The sequence below is a fragment of the Thalassophryne amazonica genome, chromosome 17 (genome assembly GCF_902500255.1).
Source record: "Thalassophryne amazonica chromosome 17, fThaAma1.1, whole genome shotgun sequence".
NCBI classification, from domain to species: domain Eukaryota; kingdom Metazoa; phylum Chordata; class Actinopteri; order Batrachoidiformes; family Batrachoididae; genus Thalassophryne; species Thalassophryne amazonica.
In genome coordinates, this window is record NC_047119.1 from 26,250,177 (window position 1) to 26,271,762 (window position 21,586).

Here is a 21,586-nt window from a genome sequence, read left to right on the forward strand (position 1 = left end):
ACCCACTGACCCTGCTGTCACACCACATCTCACCACACTTCACAAGCCTCCAAACAACCCACATAAAAACTCCAAATTAGCACCATTTTCTACATATCATTAATTATATCATTATCATATCTTTCTACCCCCCAAAATTCTTTGCAGCTGTTTGTCTCACAGGAGCATCCATCTTTGCTGCATATTTTACACAAATTCTAAACCAAATCTGAAAGTACCCTTGACCCACCAATGAGATCCTACACTAATTTCCTCTTGAATTAAAGTGAAGGACTTGAAAATTCAAAGCCTTCCCAACAGTGATGTCATTAGGATGCAAGGACTTAGGTTAGAAACCATCTTTTGTCTTAATTTGGATTTTAATTTGGCCACAATTTCAAGAAAAATATAGGGGGTTGGGTTTGTTTCTTTTTGAAGAAAGTAAACTTTCCATTGATATCCATATAATGACAATTTATGGAGAAATAGAAGTAAGTCCTCTATTTGCCCTGAGAATCATTGGTCCTTGTGCATATCCATAAATTCCATGGTGTGGGGTGGATGAGAGTCTATGACTCCCCCTGGATGGGACTTTCCCAACCAAGGGCAGTACCCATTTACAGCTGGATGGATTGAGATAACGCAGTTTTAAGTTTCTGGTCCAAGGACACTAACAGTCAGTCTCACTAACAGTTGGGGGAAGTGATGGTCTAGTGGTTAAGGCGTTGAGCTTGAGACCAGAAGATCCTCGGTTCAAATCCCAGCCTGACTGAAAAAATCACTAAGGGTCCTTGGGCAAGGTCTTTAATCCCTTATTGCTCCTGGTGTGTAGCGAGTGCCTTGTATGGCAGCACCCTCACATCGGGGTGAATGTGAGGCATTATTTGTAAAGCGCTTTGAGCGTCTGATGCAGATGGAAAAGCGCGATATAAATGCAGTCCATTTACCATTTATAACAGGTAGTGTAACCATCAATCAAGCCAAGGTCTGTATATTCCCACTGATCTGCCTGATTTTTCCAAAAAATAACCATTCTAAAATGCCATGAACATGACACAGGGTGCTGGGCTAGCCTCCAGGCCACTCCAGTTTAAAATGCTTAAATCACATCATGATCCTATTCAACCCAAGGCTCACACACTTTTTCCCTCACTCAGTCATACTGACACACTCTCACAATCTCCGGCCACATTTCCAGCCTACGTTATCGCCTCCTTTAGTAGTTCTCATCTCTGTGTCCATGTGGTCTTTTCTGGCAACTCCACCCTTCTCCAGCAGGGTTTAGTCTCTCTCTCTTTGTGCTGGACTTCAGGTCCTGACATGTCGATATGATGCCTTCTTTTAAGCTTTGGCAGTACATTCCTCTACCTGTTTTCCACAAAATGTTTGCATGGGCTGGCCTCATCTCCTCCTGCTCAAGCAGATAGCATCATCATCATCCCTCCAACCAAACATTTTATATTTTAATGGTCTATCAAATATTATATTTGTCACTCACACCGACAGAACAGTCAACGGCAACACCAAATTTGATAGAATATGTCAAAGGAATTATGTAATGACAATTAAAGCTATAGTGAACAAGATTTAGGGGAGTTTATTAGCAGAAATGGAATCTAAAATTCATAGCTATCATCATCTCATCTTTGTGATCTTTGGATATTGTAGCACTTAAGAAGCTGAGTGAGGAATCAGAGCGCCTGGGTTTGAGATTGTCCTGGATCAAGACTAAGATTCAGGCTTTTAATAACTTTCTGCACTTAACCATCAGAAGTGTATCTGTATGTGGTGAAAGAGTTGAGCTTTTTAGAGACGTTTACTGATCTTGGCAGTGGCATACCTGTCTCTGGGTCCTCAGCCTTTGAGGTGCCTGGGAAGAATTTGTGGAGTCATGAGATCACTGGACAGAGGTGTTTGGCAATGCTGATATTTTTTCAGGCGAACGAAGGTCCGCGTTTTTGAGTGCTAGTGCTGCCTGTCTTGCTATATGGTTGTGAGACTTTGACACTAACCAGTCAAATAAGGCGAAAACTGGATGTCTTTGGTAATAGTTGTCTTTGAAAGATCCTTGGGTACTTGTATTACTTTGCATCAAAACAAACGATTACTAAGAAAGACTCAGATGAGGAGTATCACGTGTACTGCGAGGAAGTATCAACTTTGGCCATGTGGCCCGTTTGTCTGTGCATGATCCAGCACGCATGTGCCTGAATGTTACACCTGACCACTTCACCTGACTGCGGAAGATTGATGGTTATTTTAAAGATACGCGAATGCACTGGTTGTCTGCCTAGGCAGTTCCATGGTGTTGCGGATGTGGCAAAGCACAGCAACCAGCTCATGCTCCTAGATGTGACTTGATTTATAGCCTTCTACTCATTAGTGAATAATTACCTTCAACAACAAATCTGTGTGTTTTCATGATCTTAGAATGAGCCCTTCATATCTACATCATGGAGGCACTATGATGGACCACCATGCTGATACAGTAGCTTAAAAGGGACACAGTTTTTTGCTTTTTGCAGTACAACCGGAATAATTGAGAAAACAAAGAGGAATCAGTGATTTCTAATGTATGCACTGTGCACTGGTTGCTCATGAAGGCTAACAAGTTTGAAAACCCTCATTTATACAGCATTTCCTGTATATTTGTTTTGTGACTTGTTCTGTAATTTATGTCTGTAGCATGACCCAAGCAGAGGGTCACCCCTTTGAGTCTGGTACGCTTGAGGCTTCTTCCTCAGAAGGAGTTTTTCCTTACCACTGCTGCTCTGTGGGGTTAGTAAGGTTAGACCTTACATACATGAAACGCCTTGAGGCAACTCTGTTGTGATCTGGCGGTATATAAATGAAAATAAATTGAAATTGAAAATTGAAATTAGCATTTTGTGAAATGTATATCATAAATATTACTTATCACAAGAGAAGGCAATCCCAATCAATAAAAAATGGGAACACCAATGATAGTATAATGCAATCTGTAACCTCACCACTAGATAACACTAAATCTTACACATTGTAGCTTTATAAAAGACTTGTACCTTCAAGCTAAATACTATTACTAACTACATCAAAGAAATGCATTGCATCCTTATACTTAATGGTAAGTACCCCATCAGTGCTTATCTCAGAAATGCTGTTTGGCTGGCCAGTAAAGCAGTCTTTCCATTATAGGCTCCCTGCTTGTGTTAAGATGGCAGCATTTTTGTCGCTGCCCTGCAGTGTAATTAGCTGTCAGATCCCAGAAAATGTTATGAAACCAGAGACTAAAGCATGCAACAAGGAAGTCTCTCTTAGTCATATCTGAACTCTGTGGAGTATTAAGGAACATGATATACAGCTATTAGACACTTAAGCCTGATTCAGGCTTCTCTGTCTCTGCAGCTCTGTAGTGACGCCAAGGGCTCGGTGTCACAACGTACCCTCTCCCTTTCCATAGCCTGATGTGCACCTTCCAACAATTGAAACTACATGTCAAAATGACAGACCACAAGGTCTGCGATTGGTCACTATTCCGGTTTCACTCCTTCCTCTCCTGTCATATTTAAAGTCTGATTAAAGGTTTTTGCAGTGCGCACACCAATATGATCAACTTTACAACACGGAGTTGAAAAACTACAAAAATGCTGAAATGAACAGCAATTCATGGAGGGAAACTGCACGTAACGTTGGTTGGTAGGTTGATGATTGTATAAAGAAGTGGAGCTCACTGAAGGACAAATTGGTCCAGAAAAAGGAAAAAAATGACCAGCAGCAGTGGCGGTGGAGGCGGAAATAAAGTTCTTCCCTTGTTCGTCACGTTGCTATGCCAACTATTCCGGCGGTAAATTGCATTGTAACACCCACCAACGTGACAGAGAACTTCGATAGGGTCATGCCCGCATCAATGTGATTGTGTGGTCATGGAGTTACAGAGTTGTAGAAGCATAAACCAGGCTTTAATCTTCTTATATGTTGTTAACTAAGCGTTAACTAACAAGCCACTAGCAATTCAGTCCTTGTGTCATCCTCTGGTTTGTGCAGCAGTCACAATAGTCAGTGTGATGTCGCAGACACATGCTGGTGTTGACAACGTGTTATTTATTACACAGTCTAAGACCAAGCGGTTGGTCATCTGTGCTACCTGCGTTATACTGACTCTTAAAAATAGTGGACACGGTGACTTGGCGTGCTCGTGCAACCTGCCCCTATGAAATATGATCACACACTAACTGTCCTTTCTCTTTCATTTAGATGCAAGTGCACCGTTGCAAAAAATTTCATCAAGCTAATGCACACTAACATTTAATGTGGACATTACCATAGATATCTGTCCATCAGTTTCAAAATGGCGTGGCACGGTGTCAAGAATGTCATGGGATCAATTCCTACCTGGTCCTTTCTGTGTGGCGTTTGCATGTTCTCCTCGTGTTTGCGTGTGTTCTCTCCAGGTGCTCTGGCTTCCTCCCACTTCCAAAGACATGCAGGTTAGGTGAAGTGTAAACTTTAAAATTAACCGTAGGTGTGTGTGTGTGTTTGTGTATATGAGACTGAGTTTGTCTGTCTACATGTGGCCCTATGATAAACTGGTGTACCACACCTCTCACCCTATCATTGCTGGGATAGGCTCCAGCCCCACTGTGACCCTTGACTGGAATAAGCACATATAGAAAATTACTGACTGAATGAAAGAATTATAACATGACTGGCCAGTTAGAGACAAATGAAAGGCAATTAGTACACTGTATACATTTCAAAATTTACTCGCAGAAGTACTTTTCCCCATAAAAGTAAAAACTCATATGAACTTCAGCATACATATCAAAAGAGTCAATATCACAATCAACATCATAATATTGACATTTCTAATGTTGCACTGCATGTTTTGTTGAGTATATGAGTCTTCAGGTGCCTTGTAATTGAGGTAACAGCGGTGTCACAATTCACCATTACGTATCCAAAATTGATTTTTAAAGTAAAGGATACAACTACATCATAATATGACCTGAATTGATATAAATGTACCATGAACCACTTAATGGCTCTCAACTTTAACGTTATAAATCAGTTGAGTTAAACTGTTCTGCTGCTATGTTCATGTCTTCAAACTCTGGTAAAGGTTCAAAGGTTACATCGAGGCATGTGTGAGACTGGTCACAAGAACTTTTTTTTTTTTAATCGATGTCAGATAGTGGTAGGCAGTATAACGGATGAATCTATAAGTTTGAACTTCATGTACAGTTCACTATGTGTTAATGTTGTCATACTAGTTTAGATCGAGAAAATTTTGCAATACCAACAACAGCTGGCTTCTTCTTCTTCTGGGCTTCTATGCTTCTATGCTGTGTTTTTGTTTGCTGTATGTGGTGTTGCCCCAAGTGATTAGTAAAAGGTGAGTAGAAGCAGCACCAAAATGCTGCAGCACAGTAGAAAAAACCTGAAGAAGTTCACTGGAAATATGTAATTAAAAGTAATCAACTAAATATTTGGGTTTTTGTAACTTATTATGAAAAATGAATGTAGACAATAAACAAAGAATTGTATCCCACCAGACTGAATTCTAGGCTTGCTGACATATTGTATTTCTGCACATGTCCCAAATTAAACGCCATCTGTACGTACATCAACTTGCAACATAGGTGACTGTGTGCATATGAACATGGATTAATGTAGCAACAATAAAACTGTTCAGCAGTGTCACTGTGTGCATGTTCTTAGAATGTGCAGATGCCACAGTGTGATTACATTGTTGGTGCAGCAGCAACAAAGAAATAAAATTTAAAAATAACATTAAAATTAGTCTGTTTTGTTTTTGTGTTGAGTGGATGACTTACTGTAACGTCCAAAGTGAACCTGAACTACACTACCCACAATGCTCCCTGCGTCGACCACCCAATCACGTTTTGTGCTTAATGATGACATCACCAGCAAGCGACAGGCATCCAGTCTGCTACAAACACACAACAGACAGACTAAAATGTTTGCTTTTAGGGTTTACAAATGTTTTTGACCGTTAAACTTTGCTTTGAAGACAATTTTGCACCTCGGTGGACAATAAAGAATTATTCTATTCTATTCTCACTGTACCAACAAAAAAAAATGATATCGGACTGAAAGTTATCAGAACTAAATTTATCTGAAGATAAGTGGTCCAATGATGGTTTTAAAACTTGTCTGAAAAGCTAATCCGATAGCAAAAACATTAGCTTCAGTAGTTATCTGCTATCAAATTAGCTGAACTGTGCCCACCAATGGTGCAGCTCCAATTCATGCATGTGGTCAAATGAATGATTTTAAAAATAAAGCAGTCTAAAAATGCCATTTTGCAACTACAAAACGTCGCCAACTGCGAGCAAATCACAAAAAAAGTTTGGGTTCACTACGTGATTATTTAAACTTGATGTTAAATCCATTAGCTTATAGTGAACTCTCAACTCATGCAACTTTTTTTGTCTGCAAGTAAAGCTTAAAGCTTTTTAAAACCACAAGGAAATACCAACTAAAACCAAATGATGGAATTTGCGTACCTGATCCTGAACACTGCGCTCTTTCCTAAACATAACATGTAATCGTTACACCTGATGGACTTGATAAAGAATACCACGCAAGAGTCTTTCTATTGTACATGAACTAAATTTTAATTTATTTGCATATGCATGGTCACACTGCAGTTTATTGTTCAGTCACTGGGGTTCAGCTGGTTCACCGTTGTTGAGGTTCTACTGTGTTGTGCAGTAAATTAGTGTAGACTGTACCTCCTTCATGTTTGCTGCTTTTGGGCTACACTTCACATTCCCTCATTCCCCTAAACACAACATGAAAGCAAACCACAGAAAAAAGCCAAAACCACAGAATCAACAGCTCAGAGTGAACAGTTTGAACTCAGCATAATTGTGAGTATTACTCTGACTTTGGTATGAAAACATGAGATATTTCCAGAGAAAGGGAAATGAGAAATTACTGGAACCACAAAAAATTGTACTTTTAAACTCCTGTTGTCAAATTATATTAAATACTGGAAAAGAAGTACACTTTTTTTGTACCATGACTATACACATTCTCAAAAGCATTTACTTTGTATACTGGAGCTACACTTTTTTTCTGTTTTAGCATTTATTTTAAGACTGATTTTTCTGACAACTGTTTTGGATCAGAGAGAAAAAGACGACATGGAATTTCAGAGACTGTGTGGGCATGTGGGAAAGTCAAGCCTAGATTTGATACACAAAGCTGTGACCATTGATACATGAGTCAAATGTCGTACAATCACCAGTTTCTCCAGTTACAGCCACAAAAGTCTATAACACCTTCAGAGTTGTCTGGGTGTCTTGGAGGCTTCTGAGAAGACCGATTTCTTAATGATCGGTGTAAATGAAGTCCAAGATATATTCACTGATTTGAAAAATCCATCCCCTGACTTGTCTTTTGGATACGAATGTGATGTTTGTATCAACAATAATCTTTATATTTAGTTTGTTCAATTACTTATGGGCTTTGAAAATGGAGGGACTGTACGAAAATGGTTGTAAACTGCTAGTGTGATATTTTTATGAAAGCCCTTGAATTAAAGCTGAAAGTCTACACTTCAAGCACATCTGGATTGGTTCATTTCAACTCCAGCGTGGTTATGTACAAATCAAATGTCTTACTGTCCAGCTACTTACGGAGTTGACTGTAGATGGTAGTCATGGGGACATGCTGCTAAACTACTAATTTCACTTTGAATCTTGCTAGTCTACAGAATGCCCCTTGACAGAATGCTGTATGTTAATGGTTGAAAACTCCTGTGCCATGGTTTGAGATGTTTCCGCCCTGTGACACGCATGTTGTCCAACTGTCCCTGTTCCACCCACTGTTAATTAGCCAAGTCAGGTTTGTTATCCAACACCAGGCTTGATGAATCAACTGTGGTCGCAGCAGGTAGACATGGAAAGCACAGTCCAGTGTCATGGAGCATTACATTTTCGAGACGTGGTCACCCTTCCGTCACTGATTTTAACCCTAACCGCAATGTGACCCTAACGGTAACATGATACCATTATGAAATTTTTTTTCATGTCACCATCACAAAAATCTACACCATTTCATAGCGGTATTATTAACTAATATTTTAAGTCACATTTTGTGACACCATCATGAACTTGACATGACATCAGGTTGTGAAAACATTGAGGGCAGGTGATTTCCAGGAGTAGAGTCAGTGACTCCCGCTGTCAACAAGAGTGATACCACCCATGTTTCATTTTTAGTTTTATATTGTTACCTATTTTGCCATGTCATTAATTGCTGTGAGACTAGCATAAATGGCTCAGCCATTCATGGCTCGCTATCACAGACTCACAAACATGACTGCCTGCTTTGCACACTGACAGAGCATTTTAAATGTGTGTGAGCAGCAAAGAGGCATTCAGCATGGGGCCATAGTAATATAAGGCACAGTGGAAAACTCGTTTGCTGACTGCCTGGCTTATCAGCAAGGAAAACCCGACCGTTCTGGATAAAAAACACAGAAATATACCAACAGGCGGTCAGCAACACAATCTCTGCCTCAGAGAAAAAGGTTTGTGACGCTACAGTTGAGATTAGTTAGTAAGCAATTTCATGGTTAAACCACAAAAACCACACAGTTTGTGAAAGCATGTATGCTTCAAGTAGTGTTATCTGCCCACAGAAAACAGCTTTGAGAAACATGTCAATTCTCATGACAACAGAGGATCCACTAATCCTAGGGTCGACTGGTCCGAACCTCTTTATATTATTTAATGGTGTATATTACAACCTCAAAATGATTTTAAAGTTCATAAATAAATGCAATTCTTTCAAATAGCTAACAAACCACATCCAGTTTTGTTCAGTTTGCAAAAATAAAACATACAATTCTGTTGACATACACCATTAATCACCTTTAATTGTACTGTTGTCTATAAATCTGTTGAATTAAAAAAAAAAAAAATAATAATGGTACACACACTCATCTTCAACAACTTAGTCCAATTAAGGGTCGCGGGGGCCTGGAGCCTATCCCAGCAGTCACAGAGCGCAAGGCGGGGTACACCCAATACGGGACGCCGGTCTGGGCCACAAACAGACAAACAAACACTTTCACACGCACACCTACGGACAATTTAAAGATTCCAATCCACCTAATCCGCGTGTCTTTGGATGTGGGAGGAAACCGGAGCACCCGAAGGAAACCCACGCAAACACGGGGAGAACAAGAAAACTCCACACAGAAAGGCCACAGGCGGGAATTGAACCCATGACCTTCTCGCTGTGAGGCAACAGTGCTAACCACTAATCCACCATGCTGCCCAAATAATGGTAATTCACCATATTTTTTTTTTTTATTGTCACACTTTTGTAACATTACTTAACCTACTTTAGTGCAACATATAATGTAAAAACAACTTCAACATGCGGGCAGCACGGTGGATTAGTGGTTAGCACTGTTGCCTCACAGCGAGAAGGTCGTGGGTTCAATTCCCATGGCCTTTCTGTGTGGAGTTTGCATGTTCTCCCCGTGTTTGCGTGGGTTTCCTTCAGGTGCTCCGGTTTCTCCCACATCCAAAGACATGCGGGTTAGGTGGATTGGAATCTTTAAAATTGTCCTTAGGTGTGTGTGTGGGTGTGTCTGTGTTTGTTTGTCTGTTTGTGGCCCTGCGACAGACTGGCGTCCTGTCCTGGGTGTACCCCGCCTCGCACCCTATGACTGCTGGTATAGGCTCCAGCCCCCCGCGACCCTTAATTGGACTAAGCGGTAGAAGATGAATGAATGAATGAATGAATGAATGAATGAATGAACTTCAACATGCTTTCCTTCATACTAGCACTAGTGGACCCGAGGACCAGTGGGAAGTTCCCCATATGGCTGGGTTGCTGAGGTTAACATGTTGAAAGGTAGACATTAAGTTGATTTTTTTTTTTTTTTTAACTCTTATACTGCATAACTCTTTAAAATTGTGTTCCCAGACACAAACCTGGCTCATCATGAGGAGGCATAGTGACAGAGATATTAGCAAAACCAAGAACCTCAAGAAAACAGTTGGGAAAGTTAAAGCGTCTGACTGGTGTGATTAAATGTTCAACTAATTTGTTTCAAATACTTCTAGGCTTCAACCAGTGTTGCCGGGGCAGCTATAGCAGCAAGAAAAAGGATAGCTGTTGCTAATGAAAACAGAGGAGGAGGACAGCAGGCACCATGGTGCTGTGGAACAGCGGGTTAGTACAGAAGCAACAGGTGAGATGGACAGCAAACAAAGAGGCATAGAAGCAGTGCTGATTTCTCAGTAGTGCAGCAGATAAGTGAATATTTACTGAGGGATCCTTCAAATGGTGATGCAAGCACCAAATTTGGCACACATGCTCCTTAGACATTACTCTTTTAAAAATGCCAGGTACCCACGTGAACTTTCAATAGGCAGCCAAGAAGGGGTTAATTGAAGTATTACACAGGGGTCAAAATTTAAAAATGCTCCAATCATACTGAAAGGTATTCCATATTATTTGTCTGATCATAAAGATTCCAAAAAGGTATAGTTTGCACTATCTGTGAATGAATGTTCCGGAGTTATGGGGTAAAAACAGCAAGAACAGTGACAAAGGTCAATTTCAATTTGTACAGGGGTCAAAAGTTAAAGTTGCTCCAATTTTGGTAAAAAGTGATGCAAATTATTAGTTGGATGAATACAGTTTTAAAAAGGAATAGTTTGCATCATGCTTAGTTATCATGTTACAGGGTAGCATATGTCACGTCATAGAATCCAATGGATGCTGATATTGTTTAACCTTTACTTTACAAACCAAGCACGCAACACAGTCAAAACTATTCCATTTATTAATCCTATTAGCTCAACCAGTAATTTGCACCACTTTTTACCAAAATTGGAGCAACTTTAACTTTTGACCCCTGTACAAACTGAAATTGACCTTTCTCAGTGTTCTTGCTGTTTTTACCCCTTAACTCCAGACCATTCATTCACAGATAGTCCAAAATATACCTTTTTGGAATCTTTATGATCAGACAAATAATATGGAATACCTTTCAATATGATTGGAGCATTTGTAAATTTTGACCCCTGTGTAATACTTCAATTGACCCCTTCTTGGCCGCCTATTGAAAGTTCACGTGGGTACCCGGCATTTTTAAAAGAGTAATGTCTAAAGAGTATGTGTGCCAAATTTGGTGCTTGCATCACCATTTGAAGCATTTTTTTCAGTTATCCGCTGCACTACAGGGGGAAAAAATGGAACTAATTTATGTTATTCTATAACTTATATACAGGGAATTGGCACACAGCACTGATACACTGGATTTAATCCAGAGTCACTGAACATGCCTCAATTTAAGATAAAAATAAATGGACTCCATTTCTATGGTGCCTTTCCATCTGATTTAGATACTCAAAATGACTACGTTTACATGCCGTTAATATTCGGGTTAAGGTCAATATTCTGGTTTCTGAATCATTAGGAATAACCCGTTTACATGCTTAAGTAGACAGAGTTACTCCTGTATACATGGTCACTGGTATCATTTGGAATATCCCCATCTAAACAGCGACGCATGGACAACGTCCAGACGCACAGAGAACGTCATGACGCAAATATGCGTCATTTGCGTTTCTTCTTCCTCTTTCTACCATCAATAAAAGACATTATATTCATGTCTTTCACGATACTAATGAAGTATTCAGTTTCCTCCTCGCTCCAAAAGTGTGGTGCTGTGCTGCCGCGTCTGGATTTCGCCATACTTGTTTACCTCTGCTTCTGTGGTGTCCGGTGGGTTGCGCGCGCCGCATACAAGTAGTTGCCGTACTCAAAAGACCAAGATTCCTTGCGGATAGGACATGCACAGAATACAAAATAATGTTCCTTTCTATGGGGATATCCCGATGCGCGTTTATATGACCTGATATTCGGGTTAGAAAACGAGTAACCCAGCGGTCATATTTGGGTTTTTAAAAACCGGAATATGAGCATATTCGGGTTTTGTGGGTGTTTACATGGCCGTGTGCAACCGGGTTATTGCTAATATTCCGGTTATGAAAGGGTTATTGGCTGCATGTAAACGTAGTCGATGTCTTACAATGATGCCTCACATTCACCCATTTTCTCACATATAAATGTAATTTCTTCATTTATACGACCATGAAAAAAATAAACTTAATAGGTAACTTTTTTATATTTCTTAATTTATTCTTATTTATTCTTATGATTAAGTAGCAACAGCAATAGTTGTAACTATTTTGCCAATTTGATAAATAACTGCCCTACCTTTTAGAGATGTTTTGTTGACTGCTTCCAAAGGAAGCCCTAAAAGCAGGTTGTTTTTGTTGACAATGGAGTGACAGTATACAAAATCCGCTAGGTTCCAATTTCAACAGCAAGGATATAATGCTATAACACAATAAAGTTCAAATTATGTTCTAATCAATTTGTCATGTGCAGGCCTCTCAGTCCCTCTTCAGCTCCCTCAACAAATTGAATTTAATTCCGTGGGAAACGCTGTTGTCTGGACTAAAAATGATTCCTCTGACGTTGATCACTGAGCAGGACACACTGTGGAATGTGTTGAAAAAGGTCATGTCTATTCAAAGAAAGTTACAAGAAGAAAAAGTGCACTACTTACTGTATTATGTAAGGGAAAGAGCAATAATGTCGAAAAATTCAAAGTGTTAACTTACACGTTGTGACATTTTAAGTACATCCAGTGGAAAGGGTTCGAGCACTGCCAGTTTTGTGCTTTTTCTAGAAGAAATTAAGGGCAGAAATATCCACCACTGAAGTGGCTGCGGGGTAGTTTTTTCCCCAAGATATTGCACATTGATGTCTTCTATAGTTGACAAGTAACTTTGAATAAAATTCTTTGTTTGTATGAGAGAAGTTTTTAAGCTGCAGTGCAAAACCACCCAAGCAGCTTTTTGCACTTATTGCATTGTGTAGGATTTTGGTGTCAAATTATTCCAAACTCAAAACCCTTTCCCTTCTGTGATAGGTATTCAACTGTTACTTTACGTACTTTTATATTTGTAACAGGTTCTCAATGGAACAATTGTGCTGATCTGTTAAGGTCCTCTCATCAGGGTCAAAGATCGAAACTGGAAATTACTGTTATTTTCACTAAAAATTCAACTGAATCAAACAGAAACTTTGGGTCCCTGAGTAAATCAAGTTTGAAATCTACGCTCTAGCCTCAGGCCTTACTGATATACAGTGAGGGGTGACTTCCACTGGGTTAAAAGTTCAAAACAGGCAAGTTTGACTCGGGGGGGGGGGGGGGGGGGGGGTTTAGTTGGACCACATAGAAACTTGTGGTCCCAAAAGACAAACATCTATCATCTATCAACTATGGGGTGTGTCTAACTCCATTTTGCTTTTACAGCCACGTATTAAAAGCGTAAAGTAGGATGGAAATCTGGGAGCATGCGCTGGTGCCACGCTTTGCTGCATTTAGGACACCATGTAAATGCCTTGGGTCCTGGTTGGCAACCACCCAGGCAAACAACCGGTCCACTCCCACATCTCTAAAACAACCATCTATTTGCCACAGCCGGGTGAAAGGGGGGCATCCCCTTGGCCTTCTCCAGCCAATGGGGTCCTCAACACTCAGGCACCTGAGTGCTGGATAATGCATAGAGAAATGCACCACATGGACAAAGTGCCCAATCTGACGCTCCCTCATAATGCAAGTGATACCTCTCATACTCTGACTTCCTGAATCAACTCAAAACTACTTTGGATGTTTTGAGGCACTAAATAGAACTCCAGCGGTCAAGCTGGTCATGCTGCTGGTTGATTTTAGTTCTAGTTTAGTTGAGTTTAGTTTAGTTTAACACCATAATCCCACGGCATCTGATTGACAAACTGGGCCCACTGGCATTGACCCCCCCCAGCTAAATTAGATTTGATTTTGATTTGATAATTTATTTAGTCCCTATGGGGGCAATTCAGATACAGTGGTCCCTCACTATATAGCGGTTCACCTTTCGCGGCCTTGCAGTTTCACTGATTTTTTTATTGCAATTTTGCATGCTTCTTCTCTGTTTTTTTAGCAGCGCATTGTGTTCTACATCCTTATCGGACAGGCCGGTCGCAGCACCGGTCGGCATCACTGCGATTGCTCTCAATGCCTCCGATGGGCTTACTGAATCTGCAGGCTCGGTAAACGCCACAGCGGGCCACTCACACTGCCTCCCTGTCTGCTGTGTGGAGCTGCAGACAACTCTGACAACAGGTCCAGAGACTATGCTCGCTGTTTTGATGCAGAGCGCTCTGGCAGCCTGCAAGGATAGACTTCTTGCGGAAAAATCCGCAGCGCCCACTGCATGGTCTCGCTAACTGCAGCCGCAGAGCTCCGTGGCCATGTGGATTCTTTGCGGGTCCTGCATCCATACCCCCAGAGGCAGTGAGCGAAGGGAGAGCACGCACATTGTGTTCTGCGTGTGTCTGTTTATAATCTTCTCGCCCAGAAGAAAAAAAGAGTGTTTACACAAGAGAGAAAAGTGAGAAAATGTTAATGCCTGTTTGAGAAAAGTGTATAAAGTGTGTAGTGAGGGGTTTTACAGCCTTAAAACATCTATAATAATTGTAAAAAAATAACGCTGACTACTTCGCGGATTTCGCCTATTGCGGGTTATTTTGAGAACGTAACTCCCGTGATAAACGAGGGACCACTGTACTGAACCTTTTGACAAACAGGCCTCAGTTTTTGCGCAGAAGTAACAACAGTAGGTCGAACACCATCACCTTAAGAAAAGGCTCTCCACAAGGGTGTGTGCTGAGTCCCCTCCTCTTCACCCTCATGACCCATGACTGTTGTGCAAAGTTCAACAAAAATCACATCATAAAATATGCTGACGATAAGACCGTAGTGAGGCTCATCCAGAACGAGGACAAGACGCACTACAGGAAGGAGGTAAGACCCTTCACTGATTGGTGCAACAACCTGAATGTGGTGAAGACCAAGGAGCTGGTGATCAACTTCAGGAGAAGACCCCCCCCATTACATCCATTTACATCAAGGACTCTGCTGTGGAGATTGTGCAGCAATCAAAATTCCTGGGGGTCCATGTCTCCGACAACCTGACCTGGTCTCAGCACATATCCTTTCTGGTTAAAAAGGCTAACCAGCATCTGCACTTTCTCCGCAGGTTAAAGAGTGCCCATCTGAGCCTGGCTGTCCTCACCTCCTTCTATACAGGAACAATAGAGTGTGTACTAACCAGTAGTATCTCTCTGTGGCATGAAAGTAGCAGCCTTGCAGACAGGAAGGCACTGTGGAGGGTTGTGAGGGCAGCAGAGAAGATTATTAGGGCCAGGCTGCCAACCATTGGTGAACTAGCAGAACAGCGTTGTTTGTCCAGGGCAATAAGGATAATCAGGGGCACTTCACATCCCTTTAACAAACTGTTTTCCCTCCTTCCCTCAGGTGGACAGTACTGTAGCCTGAGGTGCAAAACACGCAGATTCAGGGACAGCTTTTAAATACAAATTGACAGAAAGAACTGTGCAATATAGAATGTAGGATACAGAACACACTGTAGCATCTGGTAGCAACTTTATCCTTGTAGCATCTTTATATATGAAATATCCTATGTCCTTTATTTATTTATTGTATGTTGTGTATATACAGATACAGAAACAGTTATCGATTTTTTAGCACCCTATTTTTCACTATCACACACCTTGGACTTTTATTCTGTGCTTTTATTCTGTGTTTGTATTTATTCATGCAGTGCGTCGATATTTGCTAAACAGCATGCACTGCATGGTGTTTAGACGCTTGTGTAGCACTCGCAACCCAACTCACTTCTGTTTGCCACAAACATGACACACAGTGTCACGCAGTTGCTGGCACTCACCTGGGTGTGGCGAGTGTGTTTGTCGTGTTCATCCAGTGAAGTAAAATGTGATACAAACAACAGTGAGTAAAATTTTGTTTTTCTCAATTAGATTGTACCTTTAGTTGTTTACATTTTGATTTCAATTCAGTTCTGTCATTGTATGATGTACTAACGTGCATCCCTGTATGTGCAAGCATACTGCAGTGTAAGTGACTATATTTATATTTGGCATATTTAAATAATGCACCATGTAACGGAAAACCTCTGTGCATGACTTTAGATCAGTTTTTCTTCTGGTTTGTCACATAACCACTTTTTCCTGCCACACAATACCAATGCACAGCACCGCACCCTCTTATTAGGCCAACACGCCCACCGGTGCATGAAAGAGCACAATTATGGTTGTTACTTACATTACCATCCCTGATTCTCAAGACCAGGCACCTAAGTGGGTCTACTTTTCTTTTTTTTTAGGTATTTAGATATACTTTAGCATATAGTAGAGTCCTACCTTAGAATTGTATGTACAATAAAAGATATACCTTACTGAATTTTCATGATGTGAGTGCAAAAATGGCAACAGAGTCAGTGCCTTGTGCCGGATAGAACACAGGGTTCACATGTTCCATTAGAACCTATAAAAATGTGTCATACAAATTATTTGACTAAATTAAGATTGCACAAGCAGCAGGGGCTGATATGTGGCATAATGTCCACAGAAACATGAGTGGACAAACTGATAATATAGTGAACCTCATGGAATTCTTTTTTGCTTGTGTGCTGTTAAAGTCTTACTTCAGTTAGATGGGTTGGGGATTGTTTGACACCATGTTGTTCCACGGTCCAAGAACACATCAGAGATGAACAGAAAACTAAAGGCCCGGTCCCACTGGGGAGAGGACTAATTGCGTGTGAATCGAGTATACAAATTTCGGGCGTTCGTTGTCATCTGCAACAAAATTGGTGAAAAATGACAAATTTCTCAGTATGAATTACGGATATATTAATAATGTATAGTGAATATATGATGAACAATCACGGATGTATAACGCATGTATTGAGGAAACGGACTGGACGCATTGCGATTATCACAGAAGTATTACGGATGTACTGAGAATACATTAGGCACGTGTTGCGGAAACAGCGGGTGTATTGCGCATGCGCGGCATCTGCATTGCGGCCATAAAAGAAGCGCACTCGGGCCTGTCAGCATCACTATTCACACCAACACTACAGCCTCTGGAGCAATTGCTGGACTTGGACAAGTTGATTGGTATGTTGTTGGATGGCAGCAACTATCACACTACATCTTTGGGGATCCATAACTACATCTGTACGTCTCCACAGCTGGACTGGCAATGACTGGCAAGTATGTTGATATCTGCCACATTTATATAGTACTTTGGGTTTACGTGAAGTGTTTGTTATGCATTCGCAAATTGTCCGCAAATCAGATGCAAAGGAGACGTAATACAAACACTTTATTCGTGGCCAATCTGTATGCAGTTGCTACAACTTATTTTAGTTTGTGATGTGGATGTGATAGGCATGCTATATATCCGTTTTACACACTGTCGCAGTCCACTGCCAAGCCGCAATACCCCGTCAGTTGCAGATATCAGCGGATATACAGCGCACAGATTGAGTATGTATTGCGTATGTAAGGCAGATGTCATCAGCAACCAAAATTTTGTGCAGCTCAAAAATCCTGGCAATGGAAAAACGTGCCTCTGTGAATAATTGTGACCGTGTGCGGACATCGGCTGACTCATACAAGCATGTTTCACGGATACTGCGGATGTTTAGCAAATATAAACCAATTTTGTGCACAATTCATACGCAAATCTTCCTAAAGGGCAGTGGGACAGGGCAATATGAATAGCAATGACATGAGCACAGAGCTATGAGCTTCTGAAGATCAAAGATATTCAGAAACACATGACTAATAGAGAGAAAATAAATGAGAGAGAGAGACATCTGGTGTGTGTGTGTAGGGTGGGGTGGGGGGACAGGCATTGTAATGAATGGGATTTTGGCCATTCCCATATTAGTACATGTCAGAGGACAGCAGTTCTTTCATGGCCTACATTCTGCCAGCTGGCAATGCATGACGGCATGCATGGGTATGCACGCACACACACAGATGTGATGAGACAGTAGTGGGGCAGGATTGCCACTGGAAAAGAAGAAAATCTTCCAAACCCACCAGTCCCAACCACCAATACCACTTCACTCTTTTCTTGCTCGAGCGTCTTTGTCACTAAATAACTTTTAAAATGTGTGTAACAATAAAACACCTTCCATCTGGGAGAGCTACCTGTAACCCTCGAGTATCAGTCAGCATCTCCTCACGCAAGCTTGGTAACATTTTCCCGCTGGCTGAGTCTGGCCCACTCTGACAATCTGACGTCCCAGTTACAGCCACAGAAGCGTGAAACTAAATTTAAAGTTGCATGAAGCGGACGGGCCCAGCTCAGCTAAGCAGTGTAATTTGAAATGAGCAAAGCTACTGTCAGACAACATCACCGTCATTCTCGTAAAGCAGAGTGCGCAACGGCACGGACAGCGGGGTGGGTGCCGTGCATGTATGGATATGTGCGCGGATGTAAAAGTCGATGCAAAACATATGTGCATGCGCAAAGAATTTGAGATCGTAAGTGAATACTGAGAAGAATTAAAGAGTCAGTGAAATCAGGAGTGAGACACAGAATACTCAGACAACACACAGAGTAAAAGAGAGAGATTAAAAGTACTTTCAGCAGCAAGAAGAGAATAAAAAAATAACAGGCAAAGGGGCAGCTACCAAAAATGAAAAAGGCACTGAGACACTGTGGTCCAACGACACACGTTCAAGCAGCATCCTCAAACCAGTTCACTTCAGTTTACGATCTAACTGTGTTGCTTTGAAGCAACACCTGTGCAGGTTGCACAGTCAAACACAACACAAACGGTACTCACCTAGTCTCGGCTGCTCTTAAGGCTGGCACCGAGTGGCATAACTCCACAACACACACATACACATACGCACGCACAGACAACACCATCGCCAACTACGAGCGAGCACACACACAAGTCAGAACAACAGCGAGAACTCTCCAAGGTGGAAACATCTGTGAGGAAACAGATTTCCTCACAGATGTGTGTGTGTGTGTATATTTGAGGGAGAGCCACTCCAGCAGTGAGTGGTATATGGGAGAGCTCTCTCTCTCTCTCCCTCTCTCTCCTCCTCCCTCCCTCTCTCTCACCCTCTCTCTCTATGTGTGATGCTGTCCACACACCCCCTCCCTCCTGCTGTCTCAGTCTTTCCCTCATTTGCTCTCCCAAACTAACACTTAATCCCTCACTTCCTCCTTTTACCAACCCCGGTCACCCAACCTCCCAACACAAAGACCGATAAAGACTTGGAGCGGTGCGTCTGGCACGCTCCACTCACATGTGTGCAAGAGAACATACTCTAGTGCTAATTAAACAACAACAAAAAAAAATGCTACTGCCAATCTGAAACCAATAAGATTACCATTGTTGTTTGACAAATGGTTTTAACAGTTATTAAAGGAAAAATCTGAATAATCGCTCGCTCATCTCCAGCTTTACATGGTGAATTACACAACTTTTACAAGTGGTTCTCAACTCTTGTCTGACAAGTGTAATTACAAAAGTTCTCCAATAAACATTTTTAACATTTAAATCACCCATAAAATGTGAGTGAAGGCAAATGACAAGCTTCTCTCAAGATACATGTAACTTCAACGCCACAAATCTTGAGAAAGAGACAGAGAGAGAATGAAGAAGTGTCTGCTTCAGTTAGATTCATTCAAAATCCTGCTATTTTTGATTAAGAACATAACCACTGTGAAACACTCAGAAAATAATAGCTCACATTTGTGATATAGTTCACTGCCCTGTGGCCACACCTACTCCTAATCCATCATCAATTCTGTGTCAACTAACCACCAGGTGGCAGACACATCAGTTAATCTGGAGGTGATGAGCACATCTTGTATTGTACAGGGAGCATTGCTCAAGTTTTCCAAAAAATTTAGGGAAGCCTGTTTTTGTCAGGATCTGATGGTTTATCTGGTCTTCTGATTGGTTTTGGGTCTGTTTTTATTGTTCTCATTTTGCTCATGTATTGCTTTTCTGTGTATTCTTTTCTTGTGGGGATTTTACTGCTGGGGTCTGTCTGCGGTTCTCTCTCTCTCCCTCTCTGGCCACGCCCTGCTTCTGGTTCCTTCCACGCACACCTGTTCGTGATCTGGTGATTGACACGTGAGGTTATATTAGCTCACGGGTTGTGTTGGTTCTTCGCCAGTTTGTTGCGCCATGTGCCTTCATACCAGCTCTTGTTTTCGTGTTTTCTAGATCTGCCTGCTTCTTTGTGTACTCGACTTCCTGCCCGTTTGTTTCAACCTCACTTAGCCTGATGATCATTGAACTGCTGCTGTGCTTTTTGGACTGCTTTCCCGTGTACCGACCATTGCATTCCTCTTCACTAAAGCCTTTTTGCAACCAGAGCTGTGTCTGTGAGCGTCGCATTTGTCTCCTACCTAACCAGCCTGCCAGTTTTATCTTTTGCTAATCAAAAATAAAAAATGCCAGGTTGCTTTTTGCTTAAAGGTTTGACAACATGGACAGATAACCAAAAATCAAGACAGGTTTTGTCATGTCTGGTGTTTGACTGACATGCTTACTTGATCTTTTTTTCTTCTTTGTCCCCAGTCTGTCCATCTAAAACATCACACCTGAATAAAATGACCATCATTGTATCTTTGCTCACTGTTCCCACAAGAATTAATTCAACTTTTCATCACCGTTCTGCACAACATTCCTGTTCCTACATGTTCCAATTCCAGTGTTACAGCCTGAAATGCGTTAGAAGAAAATGTAATACTCACCAGACCCATGCCTGTTGTACTCTGTGGGTACTTTAAGATGCTTCTTCCTCCCCAGTTCTTCTCCTAGGAGGTAGTACCATCCTCGAACCTCCTACGGAGCACACACACAGTGATGCACGTTCACATCAACGAGTGCTGACTTAAGTTGAAACTTGGGGGATTCAACTTAAATGAGATGTAAATTTAAGATGAATCCTGCGTGCGAGATTGTAAACAAGCGTGGACATGCACGCTAAAAAGACAAGCATACACACTGCAACACAATTTGCCTGACCCTCCGGGATTACAACCACTGAACAAATGAAAAACAATGTCAGACTCTGTAGTTTTCTCTGGGCCCCTCCCCAATCGGACCGGGAGTGACATGTTTAGCCGCATGTTCTCCCTGAATTGCTGGCTGTCTGAGTGGTGTCCAAAAAATGAGGTGGGCTTCATAGATAATTGGCAAAGCTTCTGGGGAAAACCTGGTCTTGTTAGGAGAGACGGCATCCATCCCACTTTGGATGGAGCAGCTCTCATTTCTAGAAATCTGGCCAATTTTCTTAAATCCTCCAAACCGTGACTATCCAGGGTTGGGACCAGGAAGCAGAGTTGTAGTCTTACACACCTCTCTGCAGCTTCTCTCCCCCTGCCATCCCCTCATTACCCCATCCCCATAGAGACGGTGCCTGCTCCCAGACCACCAATAACCAGCAAAAATCTATTTAAGCATAAAAATTCAAAGAAAAAATAATATAGCACCTTCAACTGCACCACAGACTAAAACAGTTAAATGTGGTCTATTAAACATTAGGTCTCTCTCTTCTAAGTCCCTGTTAGTAAATGATATAATAATTGATCAACATATTGATTTATTCTGCCTTACAGAAACCTGGTTACAGCAGGATGAAT

At 41.4% G+C, this 21,586-nt stretch overlaps 1 protein-coding gene across 2 annotated transcripts in view; it reads right to left on the reverse strand.

The window, feature by feature from the left end:
- rgs3a (regulator of G protein signaling 3a) overlaps positions 1 to 21,586 on the reverse strand; it is a 288,184-nt gene that overhangs the window by 244,647 nt on the left and 21,951 nt on the right. For both annotated transcript variants that reach the window (XM_034192752.1, XM_034192750.1), the window contains exon 6: positions 20,696 to 20,786. In XM_034192752.1, coding sequence (XP_034048643.1) covers positions 20,696 to 20,786 — 91 coding nt within the window. The remainder of the gene's footprint in view (positions 1 to 20,695; positions 20,787 to 21,586) is intronic.